General features: G+C 43.1%; 1 protein-coding gene across 3 annotated transcripts in view; it reads right to left on the bottom strand.

The window, feature by feature from the left end:
• Positions 1-14254, bottom strand: part of LOC129847813 (arf-GAP with dual PH domain-containing protein 1-like) — a 40179-nt gene extending 25925 nt beyond the window's left edge. Inside the window, exons 1-6 of one of the 3 annotated variants that reach the window (XM_055915502.1) lie at positions 13737-14254; positions 7685-7818; positions 6952-7043; positions 5496-5546; positions 2252-2334; positions 1995-2107 (exon numbers count right to left, since the gene is read on the bottom strand). In XM_055915502.1, the coding sequence (XP_055771477.1) occupies positions 1995-2107; positions 2252-2334; positions 5496-5546; positions 6952-7043; positions 7685-7818; positions 13737-13824 (561 nt within the window). In that variant the 5' untranslated portion in view covers positions 13825-14254. Of the gene's footprint in view, positions 1-1994; positions 2108-2251; positions 2335-5495; positions 5547-6951; positions 7044-7684; positions 7819-13366; positions 13709-13736 lie in introns of those variants that run through there. The other 2 variants (XM_055915504.1, XM_055915503.1) reach the window with 2 other exon arrangements.
• Between the last annotated feature and the right edge of the window lie 505 nt (positions 14255-14759).

The following is a 14759-nucleotide window of genomic DNA, read 5'->3' as shown; positions in this document are numbered from 1 at the left end:
TTGCCTTCCCCCAGGCAATCGACTCACAGTAGCACCCACACTGCATCACATACACTCACACATTCACACGTAATCCTCTTTCACTGTTGTAAAATGCAGAGTGAAACACTTTGTGGAAGCCAGAAGAGTTGGGTATTAGACACAAAGTTACTCAAAGTTGAATGTGACAACTGCAGGACTTAGCACAGGATTTGTCTCTAATTGGTTTAATACTGTTAAACTGAGACAGAGTTGGCAGGTTTTGGTAGCAAAGACACACCGGGAGGGAGGGGGCGTTGTCTGAACTTGCTGTATTGTACCGTGGCAGGTCTTCCTGTGACTCAGTGGTTAGGAAGGTGTGTGTGTTGTGTGTCCTACAGGGCAGGGCAGGCTGCAGAATAGTATCACAGCTAAAACAGTTTGTCTCAGTATTTGTATGATTATAACAGTGCATTCAGAAAGTATTCAGACCCCTGGACTTTTTCCACATTTTGTTACGTTACAGCCTTATTCTAAAATTGATTAAATTACTTTTCCCCTTATCAATCTACACACGATAGCCCATAATGACAAAGCAAAAACAGTTTTTATACATGTTTGCAAATAAAATAAAGAAATTAAACAATATAACACAATTACATAAGTATTCAGACCCTTTACTCAGTACTTTGTTGAAGCATGTTTGGCAGTGATTACAGCCTCGAGACTTCTTGGGTATGACGCTACAGGCTTGGCACACCAGTATTTGGGGAGTTTCTCCTATTCTTCTCTGCAGATCCTCTCAAGGTTGGATGGGGAGCATCGCTGCACAGCTATTTTCAGGTCTCTCCAGAGATGTTCGATTGGGTTCAAGTCCGGGCTCTGGCTGGGCCACTCTAGTACATTCAGAGACTTGTCCTGAAGCCACATCTGAGTTGTCTTGGCTGTGTGCTTAGGGTTGTTGTCCTGTTGGAAGGTGAAGCTTCACCCCAGTCCGGGGTCTGAGCACTCTGGAGCAGGTTTTCATCAAGGACCTCTCTGTACCTTGCTCCGTTCATCTTTCCCTCGATCCTGACTAGTCTCCCAGTCACTGCCACTGAAAAACATCTCCACAGCATGATGCTGCCACCACCATGCTTCACTGCAGGTTTCCTCCAGATGTGACGCTTGGCATTCAGACCAGAGCTTCTTGTTTCTCAGGGTCTGAGTCCTTTAGGTGCCTTTTGGCAAACTCCAAGCAGGCTGTCATGTGCCTTTTACTAAGGAGCAACTTCCATCTGGCCACTCCACCATAAAGGCCTGATTGGTGGAGTGCTGCAGAGATGGTTGTCCTTCTGGAAGATTCTCCCATCTTCACAGAGGAACTCATCGGATTCTTGGTTACCTCCCTGACCAAGGCCCTTCTCCACCGATTGCTCAGTTTGGCTGGGTGGCCAGCCGTAGGAAGAGTCTTAGTGGTTCTTAACTTCTTCCATTTTAAGAATGATGGAAGCCACTGGGTTCTTGGGGAACTTCAATGCTGCAGACATTTTTTGGTCCCCTTCCCCAGATCTGTGCCTCGACACAATCCTGTCTCGGAGCTCTAAGGACAATTCTTTTGACCTCATAGCTTGGTTTTTGCTCTGACATGCACTGTCAACTGTGGGACCTTATATAGACAGGTGTGTGCCTTTCCAAATCATGTCCAATCATTTAAATGTACCACAGGTGGACTCCAATCAAGTTGTAGAAACATTTCAAGAAACAGATGCACCTGAGTATCATAGCAACAGGTCTGAATACTTATGTTAATAAGGTATTTCAGTATTTTATTTGTAATGCATTTACAAACATTTCGAAAAACCTGTTTTCGCTTTGTCATTATGGGGTGTTGTGTGTAGATTGATGAGGAAACATTTTAATTTAACCCATTTTAGAATAAGGCTGTAATGTAACAAAATGTGAAAAAAGTCAAGGGGTCTAAATACTTTCCGTAGGCACTGTATGCTGAAGAGAGCGTTTGTGAGATGAAGACAGCAGTAAATAGTCAGACTTACATCATACTTGGTGAAGTATTTCAGTGTCCCCTCTCTTTCTGAGAGAACGAATCGTCGGTTGAGGAACTGGCCGTTGTCCCGCCCCCTTTTCATCAACATTCCATCCCTCGTTCCTGTCAGTGACACAGTGACAAGCTTCACATCAGTGCATATCTCTCTCTGTGTGCGTGTGTGTGTGTGTGTGTGTGTGTGTGTGTGTGTGTGTGTGTGTGTGTGTGTGTGTGTGTGTGTGTGTGTGTGTGTGTGTGTGTCCTCACCCTCCTCATAGGTCCGTTTCTTCCCTTCCCCTGTAAACTCTTTCCTCTCGTACTTTGCTCTGATCCACTGCTCCCTCAGGACCCTGGACACACACACACACGCACACACACGCACACTTAGAAATCAGGAAAACTTCTCAAAATCCCCAGACAACCAAACTACATGAAAGCTCTACACACAAAACGTATATATTAACTAATTATGGTCATTGTGAGAACAGCAGAACAGAGTACTACAGTGAGTGTTACAGTGAGTGTTACAGTGAGTGTTATAGTGAGTGTTACGGTGAGTGTTACGGTGAGTGTTACGGTGAGTGTTACAGTGAGTGTTACAGTGAGTGTTATAGTGAGTGTTACAGTGAGTGTTACAGTGAGTGTTACAGTGAGTGATACAGTGAGTGTTACAGTGAGTGTTACAGTGAGTGTTGCAGTGAGTGTTATAGTGAGTGTTATGGTGAGTGACACAGTGAGTGTTACAGTGAGTGTTACAGTGAGTGTTACAGTGTGTGTTACAGTGAGTGTTACAGTGAGTGTTACAGTGAGTGTTATGGTGAGGGATATAGTGAGTGTTACAGTGAGTGTTATGGTGAGTGAAATAGTGAGTGTTACAGTGAGTGTTATGGTGAGAGTTACAGTGAGTGTTACAGTGAGTGATATAGTGAGTGTTATGGTGAGTGATACAGTGAGTGTTACAGTGAGTGTTACAGTGAGTGTTACAGTGAGTGTTACAGTGAGTGATATAGTGAGTGTTATTGTGAGTGTTATGGTGAGTGTTACAGTGCGTGTTACAGTGAGTGCTACAGTGAGTGATATAGTGAGTGTTACAGTGAGTGTTATGGTGAGTGTTACAGTGAGTGTTACAGTGAGTGTTATAGTGAGTGTTATGGTGAGTGATATAGTCAGTGTTACAGTGAGTGTTATGGTGAGTGATACAGTGAGTGTTACAGTGAGTGTTATGGTGAGTGTTACAGTGAGTGTTACAGTGAGTGTTACAGTGAGTGTTACGGTGAGTGTTATGGTGAGTGTTACAGTGAGTGTTACAGTGAGTGTTACGGTGAGTGTTACGGTGAGTGTTACAGTGAGTGTTACAGTGAGTGTTACGGTGAGTGTTACGGTGAGTGTTACAGTGAGTGTTACGGTGAGTGTTACAGTGAGTGTTACAGTGAGTGTTACAGTGAGTGTTACAGTGAGTGTTACAGTGAGTGTTACAGTGAGTGTTACGGTGAGTGTTATGGTGAGTGTTACAGTGAGTGTTACAGTGAGTGTTACAGTGAGTGTTACAGTGAGTGTTACGGTGAGTGTTACGGTGAGTGTTATGGTGAGTGTTACGGTGAGTGTTACAGTGAGTGTTACAGTGAGTGTTACAGTGAGTGTTACAGTGAGTGTTACGGTGAGTGTTATGGTGAGTGTTACGGTGAGTGTTACAGTGAGTGTTACAGTGAGTGTTACAGTGAGTGTTACGGTGAGTGTTACGGTGAGTGTTACGGTGAGTGTTACAGTGAGTGTTACGGTGAGTGTTACGGTGAGTGTTACAGTGAGTGTTACAGTGAGTGTTACAGTGAGTGTTACGGTGAGTGTTACAGTGAGTGGAATTAATAAATAAACATTCATCCATATTACGGCAAATTCCCAGATCAGGTTGATTTCTATCACTCCAGTTTGTGCGTGTGTGTGTGTGTGTTTGTGTGTGTGTGTGTGTGTGTGTGTGTGTGTGTGTGTGTGTGTGTGTGTACGTGTGTGTGTGTGTGTGTGTGTGTGTGTGTGTGTGTGTGTGTGTGTGTGTGTGTGTGTGTGTGTGTGTGTGTGTGTGTGCACGTGTGAGTGTACTATGTGACATTTGGCAGCAAGGAGAATGTGAAGTGTTCATTAACATTAGAGCTGGGATCAGTGTACAGCTTCAGAGACAAAGAGAAGCACTCTCTCTCTTTCCTCTCTCTCCCTCCTCCCTCCCTCCATCTCTTCAGACACAACCGTCCATGTCAAGTACTGCAATCAGACAGACTACATAATAACCAGATGGGAGGTGTGTGCGTTTATGCGTGTGTGTGTGTGTGTGCGCTTATGTGTGTGTGTGTGTGTGTGCGCTTATGTGTGTGTGTGCTTGTGTGGGTGTGTGTCCATGCTGAGTGCTGTCTGATGACTGCTGGGAAGCCCAGAGAGCTGATGAAAGGATTGGCGTTGCTGATTACGAGACGAAGACGAGACGAAGACGAGACGACAGTGAGACGAGACAAGCCATCGGTCCTAGCGTGAGATAAACACTTGACAGTCAACAACACACGACACGCATTCAAACAAACCATCACACACACAGACAACATCAGCTATCTCTGACACTCATTCATACAAACCATCACACACACAGACAACATCAGCTATCTCTGACACTCATTCATACAAACCATCACACACACAGACAACATCAGCTATCTCTGACACTCATTCATACAAACCATCACACACACAGACAACATCAGCTATCTCTGACACTCATTACAACATAACAGAAGGATTCAAGACAGTTCCAAGATGACCTGCCACATAACAGAAGGATTCAAGACAGTTCCAAGATGACCTGCCACATAACAGAAGGATTCAAGACAGTTCCAAGATGACCTGCCACATAACAGAAGGATTCAAGACAGTTCCAAGATGACCTGCCACATAACAGAAGGATTCAAGACAGTTCCAAGATGACCTGCCACATAACAGAAGGATTCAAGACAGTTCCAAGATGACCTGCCACATAACAGAAGGATTCAAGACAGTTCCAAGATGACCTGCCACATAACAGAATGGTGTATGTCTAAAGCCCTGGTGAAAGGGGCCGAGACACAAACACACGGACACCTGAGACTATTACTATTTCTGTCACGCTGGTATGAATGAGTCGGGAGACAGGCGCAGGAATGCACAGGCGCAGGAATGAACAGGCGCAGGAATGCACAGGCGCAGGAATGAACAGGCGCAGGAATGAACAGGCGCAGGAATGCACAGGCGCAGGAATGAACAGGCGCAGGAATGCACAGGCGCAGGAATGCACAGGCGCAGGAATGCACAGGCGCAGGAATGAACAGGCGCAGGAATGCACAGGCGCAGGAATGAACAGGCGCAGGAATGCACAGGCGCAGGAATGCACAGGCGCAGGAATGCACAGGCGCAGGAATGCACAGGCGCAGGAATGCACAGGCGCAGGAATGATTCAGACACAGTTGCCCTAGAGCACACAAAAAACTATACATACCTCGGCCTAAACATCAGCGCCACAGGTAACTTCCACAAAGCTGTGAACGATCTGAGAGACAAGGCAAGAAGGGCCTTCTATGCCATCAAAAGGAAAATAAACTTCGACATACCAATTAGGATCTGGCTAAAAATACTTGAATCAGTCATAGAGCCCATTGCCCTTTATGGTTGTGAGGTCTGGGGTCCGCTCACCAACCAAGATTTCACAAACTGGGACAAACACCAAATTGAGACTCTGCATGCAGAATTCTGCAAAAATATCCTCGATGTACAACGTAAAACACCAAATAATACATGCAGAGCAGAATTAGGCCGATACCCACTAATTATCAAAATCCAGAAAAGAGACTTTAAATTCTACAACCACCTAAAAGGAAGCGATTCCCAAACCTTCCATAACAAAGCCATCACCTACAGAGAGATGAACCTGGAGAAGAGTCCCCTAAGCAAGCTGGTCCTGGGGCTCTGTTCACAAACACAAACACACCCCACAGAGCCCCAGGACAGCAACACAATTTGACCCAACCAAATCACAAGAATATAAAAAGATAATTACTTCACACATTGGAAAGAATTAACAAAAAAACAGAGCAAACTAGAATGATATTTGGCCCTAAACAGAGAGTGACCACTGTGACTGACCCAAACTGACCCAAACGTAAGGAAAGCTTTGACTATGTACAGACTCAGTGAGCATAGCCTTGCTATTGAGAAAGGCCGCCGTAGGCAGACATGGCTCTCAAGAGAAGACAGGCTATGTGCACACTGCCCACACAGTGAGGTGGAAACTGAGCTGCACTTCCTAACCTCCTGCCAAATGTATGACCATATTAGAGACACACATTTCCCTCAGATTACACAGACCCACAAAGAATTATAAAACAAATCCAATTTTGATAAAATCCCATATCAACTGGGTAAAAAACCACAGTGTGCCATCACAGCAGCAAGATTTGTGACCTGTTGCCAGAGTGAGTGAGTGAGAGAGAGAGAGACAGAGAGACAGAGAAAGTGGGAAATAATGAACAAGGAAACATATCCTGTAACTAGTGTAAAACACATGACTGAAACTCAATGATTCCTCATCCTACACATTAAACTTCACAGGAAATCAACCTCTGATCTTAATATGGAACGTATTACAATGTGCCCTTCATCCTAATGTCTTTCTAATGGACTTATCATGATACAGAATAGACAATGTGTGTGTGTGTGTGTGTGTGTGTGTGTGTGTGTGTGTGTGTGTGTGTGTGTGTGTGTGTGTGTGTGTGTGTGTGTGTGTGTGTGTGTGTGTGTGTGTGTGTTCCTTTCCATATCCTGCCTTAGCCAGCGCCTCTTTGCCATGAGTCCCCAAAAATATCCCCCTCATCACAATGTCATTATTACAATGGGCACGTTGCCATGGTCACCACAAACACACACACGCATACACACACATGAACAGGCACACTTACTGGCAGTCTTTGTGGGTCGGTTTGTAGTAGTAGACAGGAACAACCGCCTCATATTTCTGCTTCATCAATTCGTTCCCATTCTCCGCCATGAACTGAAACACACACACACGCACGCACGCACACACACCCACACGCACGCACGCACGCACCCACGCACGCACCCACACACACACGCACACACACGCACACACACAAAGAAAGAGAGAAGTTGAGAGAGACAGAACAGACGTGCAGGTGAGTCATGATTGCATGTGTCATACCATGTATTAGCTAGACACAGACAATTCCTTCCAACATTTGAGTGGATTGTTTTGTATTGTTTTGTATGTGATATATGCAGCATAACCATTAATTTTCTACAGTCCTATTCTTCAGACAGAGGATGGAACAAAGCCTGTCTGAAATCATTTCATATTCATATCAAGTTCAGCACTGAGTTATGACTCAGTCATAAATGACTATGTTTAGTCATGGATTCAGACCGGGGTTCAAATACTATTTAACATTTTTCAAGTACTTTGAGCGTCGGCTCTAGCCTGCCTGGAGTGACAGATGGGCGGGGTTTGCCATTTTGGGATTACTCTATCGGTCTGTTAAACCAGGCAAGCTCAATCAAGCACAGATAAAGCATTTGAAATGATTTAAAATAGTACTGAACCCAGAGTCGATTGGATTTGAAGAAATGTACGTTAGAGAATATTCCCGTTTTGGGGAATTTTGGTGAGCAGCTCACCTTTACGTCCTGGTCTTCCCAGCGGGAGAGGCTGAGGGATTTGACCTTCATTCCGATGTAGGGAATATTCCTGTGGATCCCGGAACATTGAACACAGATGAACACTCCTAAGGAACAGGAGCCCCAACTAGGATCTGATGGAGGGATGGATGGAAGCAAGGAGGGAGAGAGAGAGAGAAAGAGAGAGTTAGAACAGAGTACAACAGAGAGAGGTATGTGGTTTCATTGGGTGTTTGTGGTACTAGATCAAATGGAATACCTTTAGAAAAATCGACATTTCACATAGAAAAAAATTGGAATGCTTTGCTTTGACCTTTGTCCTCTTGAGCAAGGAGCAGATTCTCTGTAAAGATCCAATGATAAGGTGAATAGGACGTACAACAACATAGCACACTACAACTCAGTACAAAGTGCTGGACCACATTCCTTCAGAGCAGATATGAAGGCAGTCAGGGAAGATAAACCTTCATTATGATTTAACATTTCTACTGAATGTCTTCCCTCTCCCTCGATTGGCTCATACCTGTGTTTACTTTAGCTTGACCACACCCATCTTATCTACCTGACACAGCCTGGTGCAGGGCCAGCTACCAACCCACGGGGTGTGTGTGTATCTTTAACCTACTACACCGTTTTATCCCCTGTGACAAAGTCGGCGTAGGCCACAGAAACCCTGCGTTGGTCTACATTGCGGTAGGCCGAGACCTATAGGTCTGTTCCGTTGGAAGTGATGCGGTAGCCTACAGTGGTGTTAACCTACACAATGTCTTACTGCTGTTCCCTTTCATTTCCTACTTTCTTTCATTCTGATAGTCATGACATCTGGAGCGCTGAGTATGTTTCACATCTAGATGTGCCTGAATAACCAACACTCATTTCAGACTGTGGGGGAATCACATTCAAAAAGATTGGAATGCTACTTAAAAATGCATGTTATTGGGACCTTTAGGTACTAAACTGGCCTATTCCCCATACGCAAAGGACATTTTATGAGTGACTTCACGAGTGACTTGGCAGATGCCAATATTAACGTGTGAGTGTAGTCAGTGCATGTGTTGTCCAGGGAGTACTGCAGTATCCTGCATCTGCCCAGTATTCTTCTGTCCTCATGCCATAACACTGACAAACAGCTAACAAAATGGCTACACAGACTATGTTGACCTTTGTTTTTTCTTATTATTTTTGTACTGTCTGTAAGCACCCTCACAGGGCCCTACACACTACACACACTGACGCTCCAACACACACACACACAACCTTTACTAACAACACGCCACTGACTTTGAGTAAAGCCAATGTGTCTGTATGTGGATGACTCAACACTATTGACGTCAGCTACTACAGAGAGTGAAATCACTGCAACACTTAATGAAGATCTGCAGTTCGTTTCAGAATGGGTGGCAGGGAATAAGTTAGCGCTAAATATTTCTAAAATTAAAAGCATTGTATTTGGGACAAATCATTCACTAAACCCTAAACCTCAAGTAAATCTTGTAATAAGTCATGTGGAAATTGAGAAAGTTGAGATGACTAAACTGCTTGGAGTAAGCCTGGATTGTAAACTGTCATGGTCAAAACATATTGATACAACAGTAGCTAAGATGGGGAGAAGTCTGTCCATAATTAAGTGCTGCTCTGCATTCTTAACAGCACTATCAACAAGGCAGGTCCTACAGGCCCTAGTTTTGTCGCACCTGGACTACTGTTCAGTCGTGTTGTCAGGTGCCACAAAAAAGGACTTAAGAAAATTACAATTGCCTCAGAACAGGGCAGCATGGCCCTTGGATGTACACAGAGTAGAGGTCAACCGAACATGATTTTTCAACGCCGATTCCGATTGTTGGAGGACCAAAAAAAGCCGATACCGATTAATCAGACGATTTTAATATATATATTTGTAATAATGACAATTACAACAATAGTGAATGAACACTTTTATTTTTACTTAATATAATAGATCAATAAAAATCTATTTAGTCTCAAATATATAATGAAACATGTTCAATTTGGTTTAAATTATGCAACAAAAAAAAGTAAAAGTGCAATATGTGCCATGTAAGAAAGATTACTTTTAAGTTCCTTGCTCAGAACATGAGAACATATGAAAGCTGGTGGTTCCTTTTAACATGAGTCTTCAATATTCCCAGGTAAGAAGTTTTAGGTTGTAGTTATTATAGGACTATTTCTCTCTATACCATTTGTATTTCATATACCTTTCACTATTGGATGCTCTAATAGGTACTTTAGTATTGCCAGCCTAATCTCGGGAGTTGATAGGCTTAGAGTCGTAAAGCGAAGAGCTGCTGGCAAATGCAGGAAAGTGCTGTTTGAATGAATGCTTATGAGCCTGCTGCTGCCTACCACCGCTCAGTTAGACTGCTCTATCAAATATCAAATCATAGACTTAATTATAATATAATAAACACAAAGAAATACGAGCCTTAGGTCAATAATATGGTCAAATCCGTAAACTACCATTTCGAAAACCAAACGTTTATTCTTTCTGTGAAATACGAAACCAAAAATGCCGATTACCGATTGTTATGAAAACGTTGAAATCGGCCCTAATTAATCGGCCATTCCGATGATTCGGTCGACCTCTAGCACAGAGAGCTAATATTAATAATATGCATGTCAATCTCTCCTGGCTGAAAGTGGAGGAGAGATTAACTTCATCACTCCTTGTATTTACGAGAGGTGTTGACATGTTGAATGCACCGAGCTGTCTGCCTAAACTACTGGCTCACAACTCAGACACCCATGCACACCCCACAAGACATGCCACAAGAAGTCTCTTCACAGTCCTCAAACCCAGAACAGACAATGGGAGGCACACAGTACTACATAGAGCCATGACTACCTGGAACTCTATTCCACATCAGGTAACTGATGCAAGCAGTAAAATTAGATTTAATAACAGATTTTTTTTAAACACCTTATGGAACACACACACGATAACATACACACTATACATACACATGGATTCAGTACTGTTGATATGTGGTAGTGGTGGAGTAGGGGCCTGAGGGCACACAGTGTGTTGTGAAATCTGTAAATGTATTGTAATGTTTTTCAAATTGCATAAACTGCCTTCATTTTGCTGGACCCCAGGAAGAGTAGCTGCTGCTTTGTCAGCAGCTAATGGGGATCCACAATAAATACAAATGCACTCACTCCCTCATTTACTCACACACACATAACATATACACACATTTATAGACTACACACACCCACTCGGATACAATCATTACATACACTGCTGCAGCTCTGTTAATCATATATCCTGATGCCTAGTGACTTTACCCCTATACATATCTACCTATATAGATCCAGTGTCCCTGTACATTATAAATATGGTACTAACTCTGTATATAGTATGCTTACCCCTGTACATATCTACCTCTATAGATCCAGTATCCCTGTACATTATAATATGGCACTGAACCTGTATATAGTATGTTTACCCCTATACATATCTACCTCTATAGATCCAGTATCCCTGTACATTATAATATGGTACTGACCCTGTATATAGTATGTTTACCCCTATACATATCTACCTCTATATATCCAGTATCCCTGTACATTATAATATGGTCCTGACTCTGTATATAGTATGTTTACCCCTATACATATCTACCTCTATAGATCCAGTATCCCTGTACATTATAATATGGTACTGACTCTGTATATAGTATGTTTACCCCTATACATATCTACCTCTATAGATCCAGTATCCCTGTACATTATAATATGGTACTGGAACTGACCCTGTATATAGTATGTTTACCCCTATAGATCCAGTATCCCTGTACATTATAATATGGTACTGGAACTGACCCTGTATATAGTATGTTTACCCCTATACATATCTACCTCTATAGATCCAGTATCCCTGTACATTATAATATGGTACTGACTCTGTATATAGTATGCTTACCCCTGTACATATCTACCTCTATAGATCCAGTATCCCTGTACATTATAATATGGTACTGGAACTGACCCTGTATATAGTATGTTTACCCCTATACATATCTACCTCTATAGATCCAGTATCCCTGTACATTATAATATGGTACTGACCCTGTATATAGTATGTTTACCCCTATACATATCTACCTCTATAGATCCAGTATCCCTCTACATTATAATATGGTACTGACCCTGTATATAGTATGTTTACCCCTATACATATCTACCTCTATAGATCCAGTATCCCTGTACATTATAATATGGTACTGACTCTGTATATAGTATGTTTACCCCTATACATATCTACCTCTATAGATCCAGTATCCCTCTACATTATAATATGTACTGACTCTGTATATAGTATGTTTACCCCTATACATATCTACCTCTATAGATCCAGTATCCCTCTACATTATAATATGGTACTGACTCTGTATATAGTATGTTTACCCCTATACATATCTACCTATATAGATCCAGTATCCCTGTACATTATAATATGGTACTGACCCTGTATTTAGTATGTTTACCCCTATACATATCTACCTCTATAGATCCAGTATCCCTCTACATTATAATATGGTACTGACCCTGTATATAGTATGTTTACCCCTATACATATCTACCTCTATAGATCCTCTACATTCTAATATGGTACTGGACGTGGATATAGTATTCTTACCCCTATACATATCTATACATACATTTCTTGCCTCCCTGCCTTTGACAAAGTGGGCACTGCTTATCACAGATAGGCATCAGCGCTCACCTAAAAAGCCCATAATTATGCCATTGGTTAAAATGTCATTGTTTTGGGGCAGAATTATGTGAGGTCTTATGTGTTGTTGGAGGTGGGTCTTGGTCAGTTTAGCTCAGAAAATGCTGCCCTCGCCAATCTCCATGCATAGGCGGCCACCTAATCCTGCCTAATGAGCGGGCCGGAGTTGTGCCGAAAATCCCCCCCCTGCCAGAACCCCCCCCCCCCCCGTCCCGTTCCGTTCTTCAATGCTGCGACTTGTTTGCTAGTTGACATTTCTGCTCTTCACTCCGTTGTCAGTTTAGCCTACATTTCACTGATCTTAGTAGCGGAAAGCATTTTTGTCTGCAGTTTTCGTGTTTGGCTATTTGTTTCAAGTGTATGTGGCGGTTCTAGCTTGTATGGCGCTCTGGGAGAACTCCCCCTTCAGCGCCCGCCCGCAACCCGGGGCGGCAAGATGCCGCTCTACTCCCTCCTCTATGTTTAATATAACACACATACATGAATGATTCATTTCGGTTGCCATCCTGACGTGAAGTTTGTTCTATAGAAAGTATTTGACTCTGATGTGTGCCACAGAAAGTATTTGACTCAAGCCACAAAATTAAGGAAATTAGAAGGAGGGGAGGGGTCTGGCAGGGGGGGAGATTTTCGGCACAACACCTGTTCAGCTCCTGACCTTAACCCCTAACAAATAGAGCTGGCTAACGTTAGCCACAACAAATTGGAATTCGTAACATGTCATAAGTTTTGCAAATTCGTAAAATATTGTACGAATTGCAATTCGTAACATTTCATACTAAATGGAGACGGACATCCACAAATGAATACGAAACATAACATACTAAATGGTGTTTCGTATTTAAGTACAGCATAATATGAACTGCTCTGAGACCCCGTTTCAGACTGAAGCCCACAGAAATGCATACTTCTGGAAACAATACGCTTACTTTTTGCACCGTTAGGCTGAACCAACGTCTCGTGTAAGGCCAGATTCTGGTGCACCGTTAGGCTGAACCAACGTCTCGTGTAAGGCCAGATTCTGGTGCACCGTTAGGCTGAACCAACGTCTCGTGTAAGGCCAGATTCTGGTGCACCGGTAGGTTACAAATGAAAAGTCGATTTAAAATGCAAGTAGGCCTATTCTGCTCCTAAATTTCCCAGAGCAACTCAAATAGGCCTAAAATAGGCTAAACGTATTTTTCTACCTATACATGTCAGGGCCTGTTGCATGCCAACTCCCACCCTCTCATCTAGAACGTCTAGGCTAGAAGGTTCTTTGCAGCAAAGCTATAACATCAGTAGCAAATTTCAATTTACCAGGCGCGCCACAGTCTGCGCATGCGTCGTTCCCAGGCTTTTGAATTATCTCTTTCAAGAGACGACAAACTCTCTCGTTCCCAGGCATTTCCAATCCTTTAAATCAGTCCTGACAACCGAAAAATCACAGCATAAAAGTGTGTCTTCGGGTGGGTCCTCGGCTCCCTACACACGCAGGCAGTAGCCTAGACACGAGAGGATGAGGTATGCCAGACTCAACTGAAAGAAGAAGGAAAATAACCTCCACTCAAATCGATTTTTCCGTTCGGTCCATTCACTTGCATGGTTCTCACCGCCCAACTTGTGTTTTGTGAGAACTCCCTGTCCTTGATAAAAAAGGATTTGTCACAACTTGTTGTTGGTTGAGCCTCTCTCTCCGACACTTTTCCCAAGAGGGTGTGTGTGTGTGGAGGGAGCCTAACCTACACTCGGAAGTGAACTGCTGGTTTTGTTCAGACTTGCTGTTCCGCATAATTGTAGGGTGCTCAATCAGATAACAAAATTACTGTTCTCTAAAGGTTGTAGTACCACATTGCACCGCTAGATGGTAGCAGTCCACCAGCAAGGAGCAGTCAGCGCAAAGCGCTTCAAGGAAACCAAATAATGTTGAGTGTCTGTGGATCTGTTGTCCTTTTAAGTCGCTGTTTCGTATTGAGTGTAAACTATTTACAGGACCTTGTACTCTCTATTGCTCCTCTGACCTGTCCTTGCACCCTATCGATCGACACGTGTGGTCAGAAGGTGTGTGTGTTTGGGGTGGGGGGTGGGGGGCTCTCCATGGTGCTGAATCTAGGGAGTTTTTCCTAGCCACCGTGCTTCTACACCTGCATTGCTTGCTGTTTGGGGTTTTAGGCTGGGTTTCTGTACAGCACTTTGAGATATCAGCTGATGTAAGAAGGGCTATATAAATAAATACATTTGATTTGATTTGAGATTTGATTTGAATCAAGCATGATGGAATCCCAGGTCACAGTGTTGGAGAAGCTACTCTGAAAATATAATTTACCAAGCTACAAAATAGGC

The sequence above is a fragment of the Salvelinus fontinalis genome, unplaced genomic scaffold, assembly GCF_029448725.1.
Source record: "Salvelinus fontinalis isolate EN_2023a unplaced genomic scaffold, ASM2944872v1 scaffold_0954, whole genome shotgun sequence".
NCBI classification, from domain to species: Eukaryota; Metazoa; Chordata; class Actinopteri; order Salmoniformes; family Salmonidae; genus Salvelinus; species Salvelinus fontinalis.
This window is presented reverse-complemented; position numbering and strand designations above follow the sequence as displayed.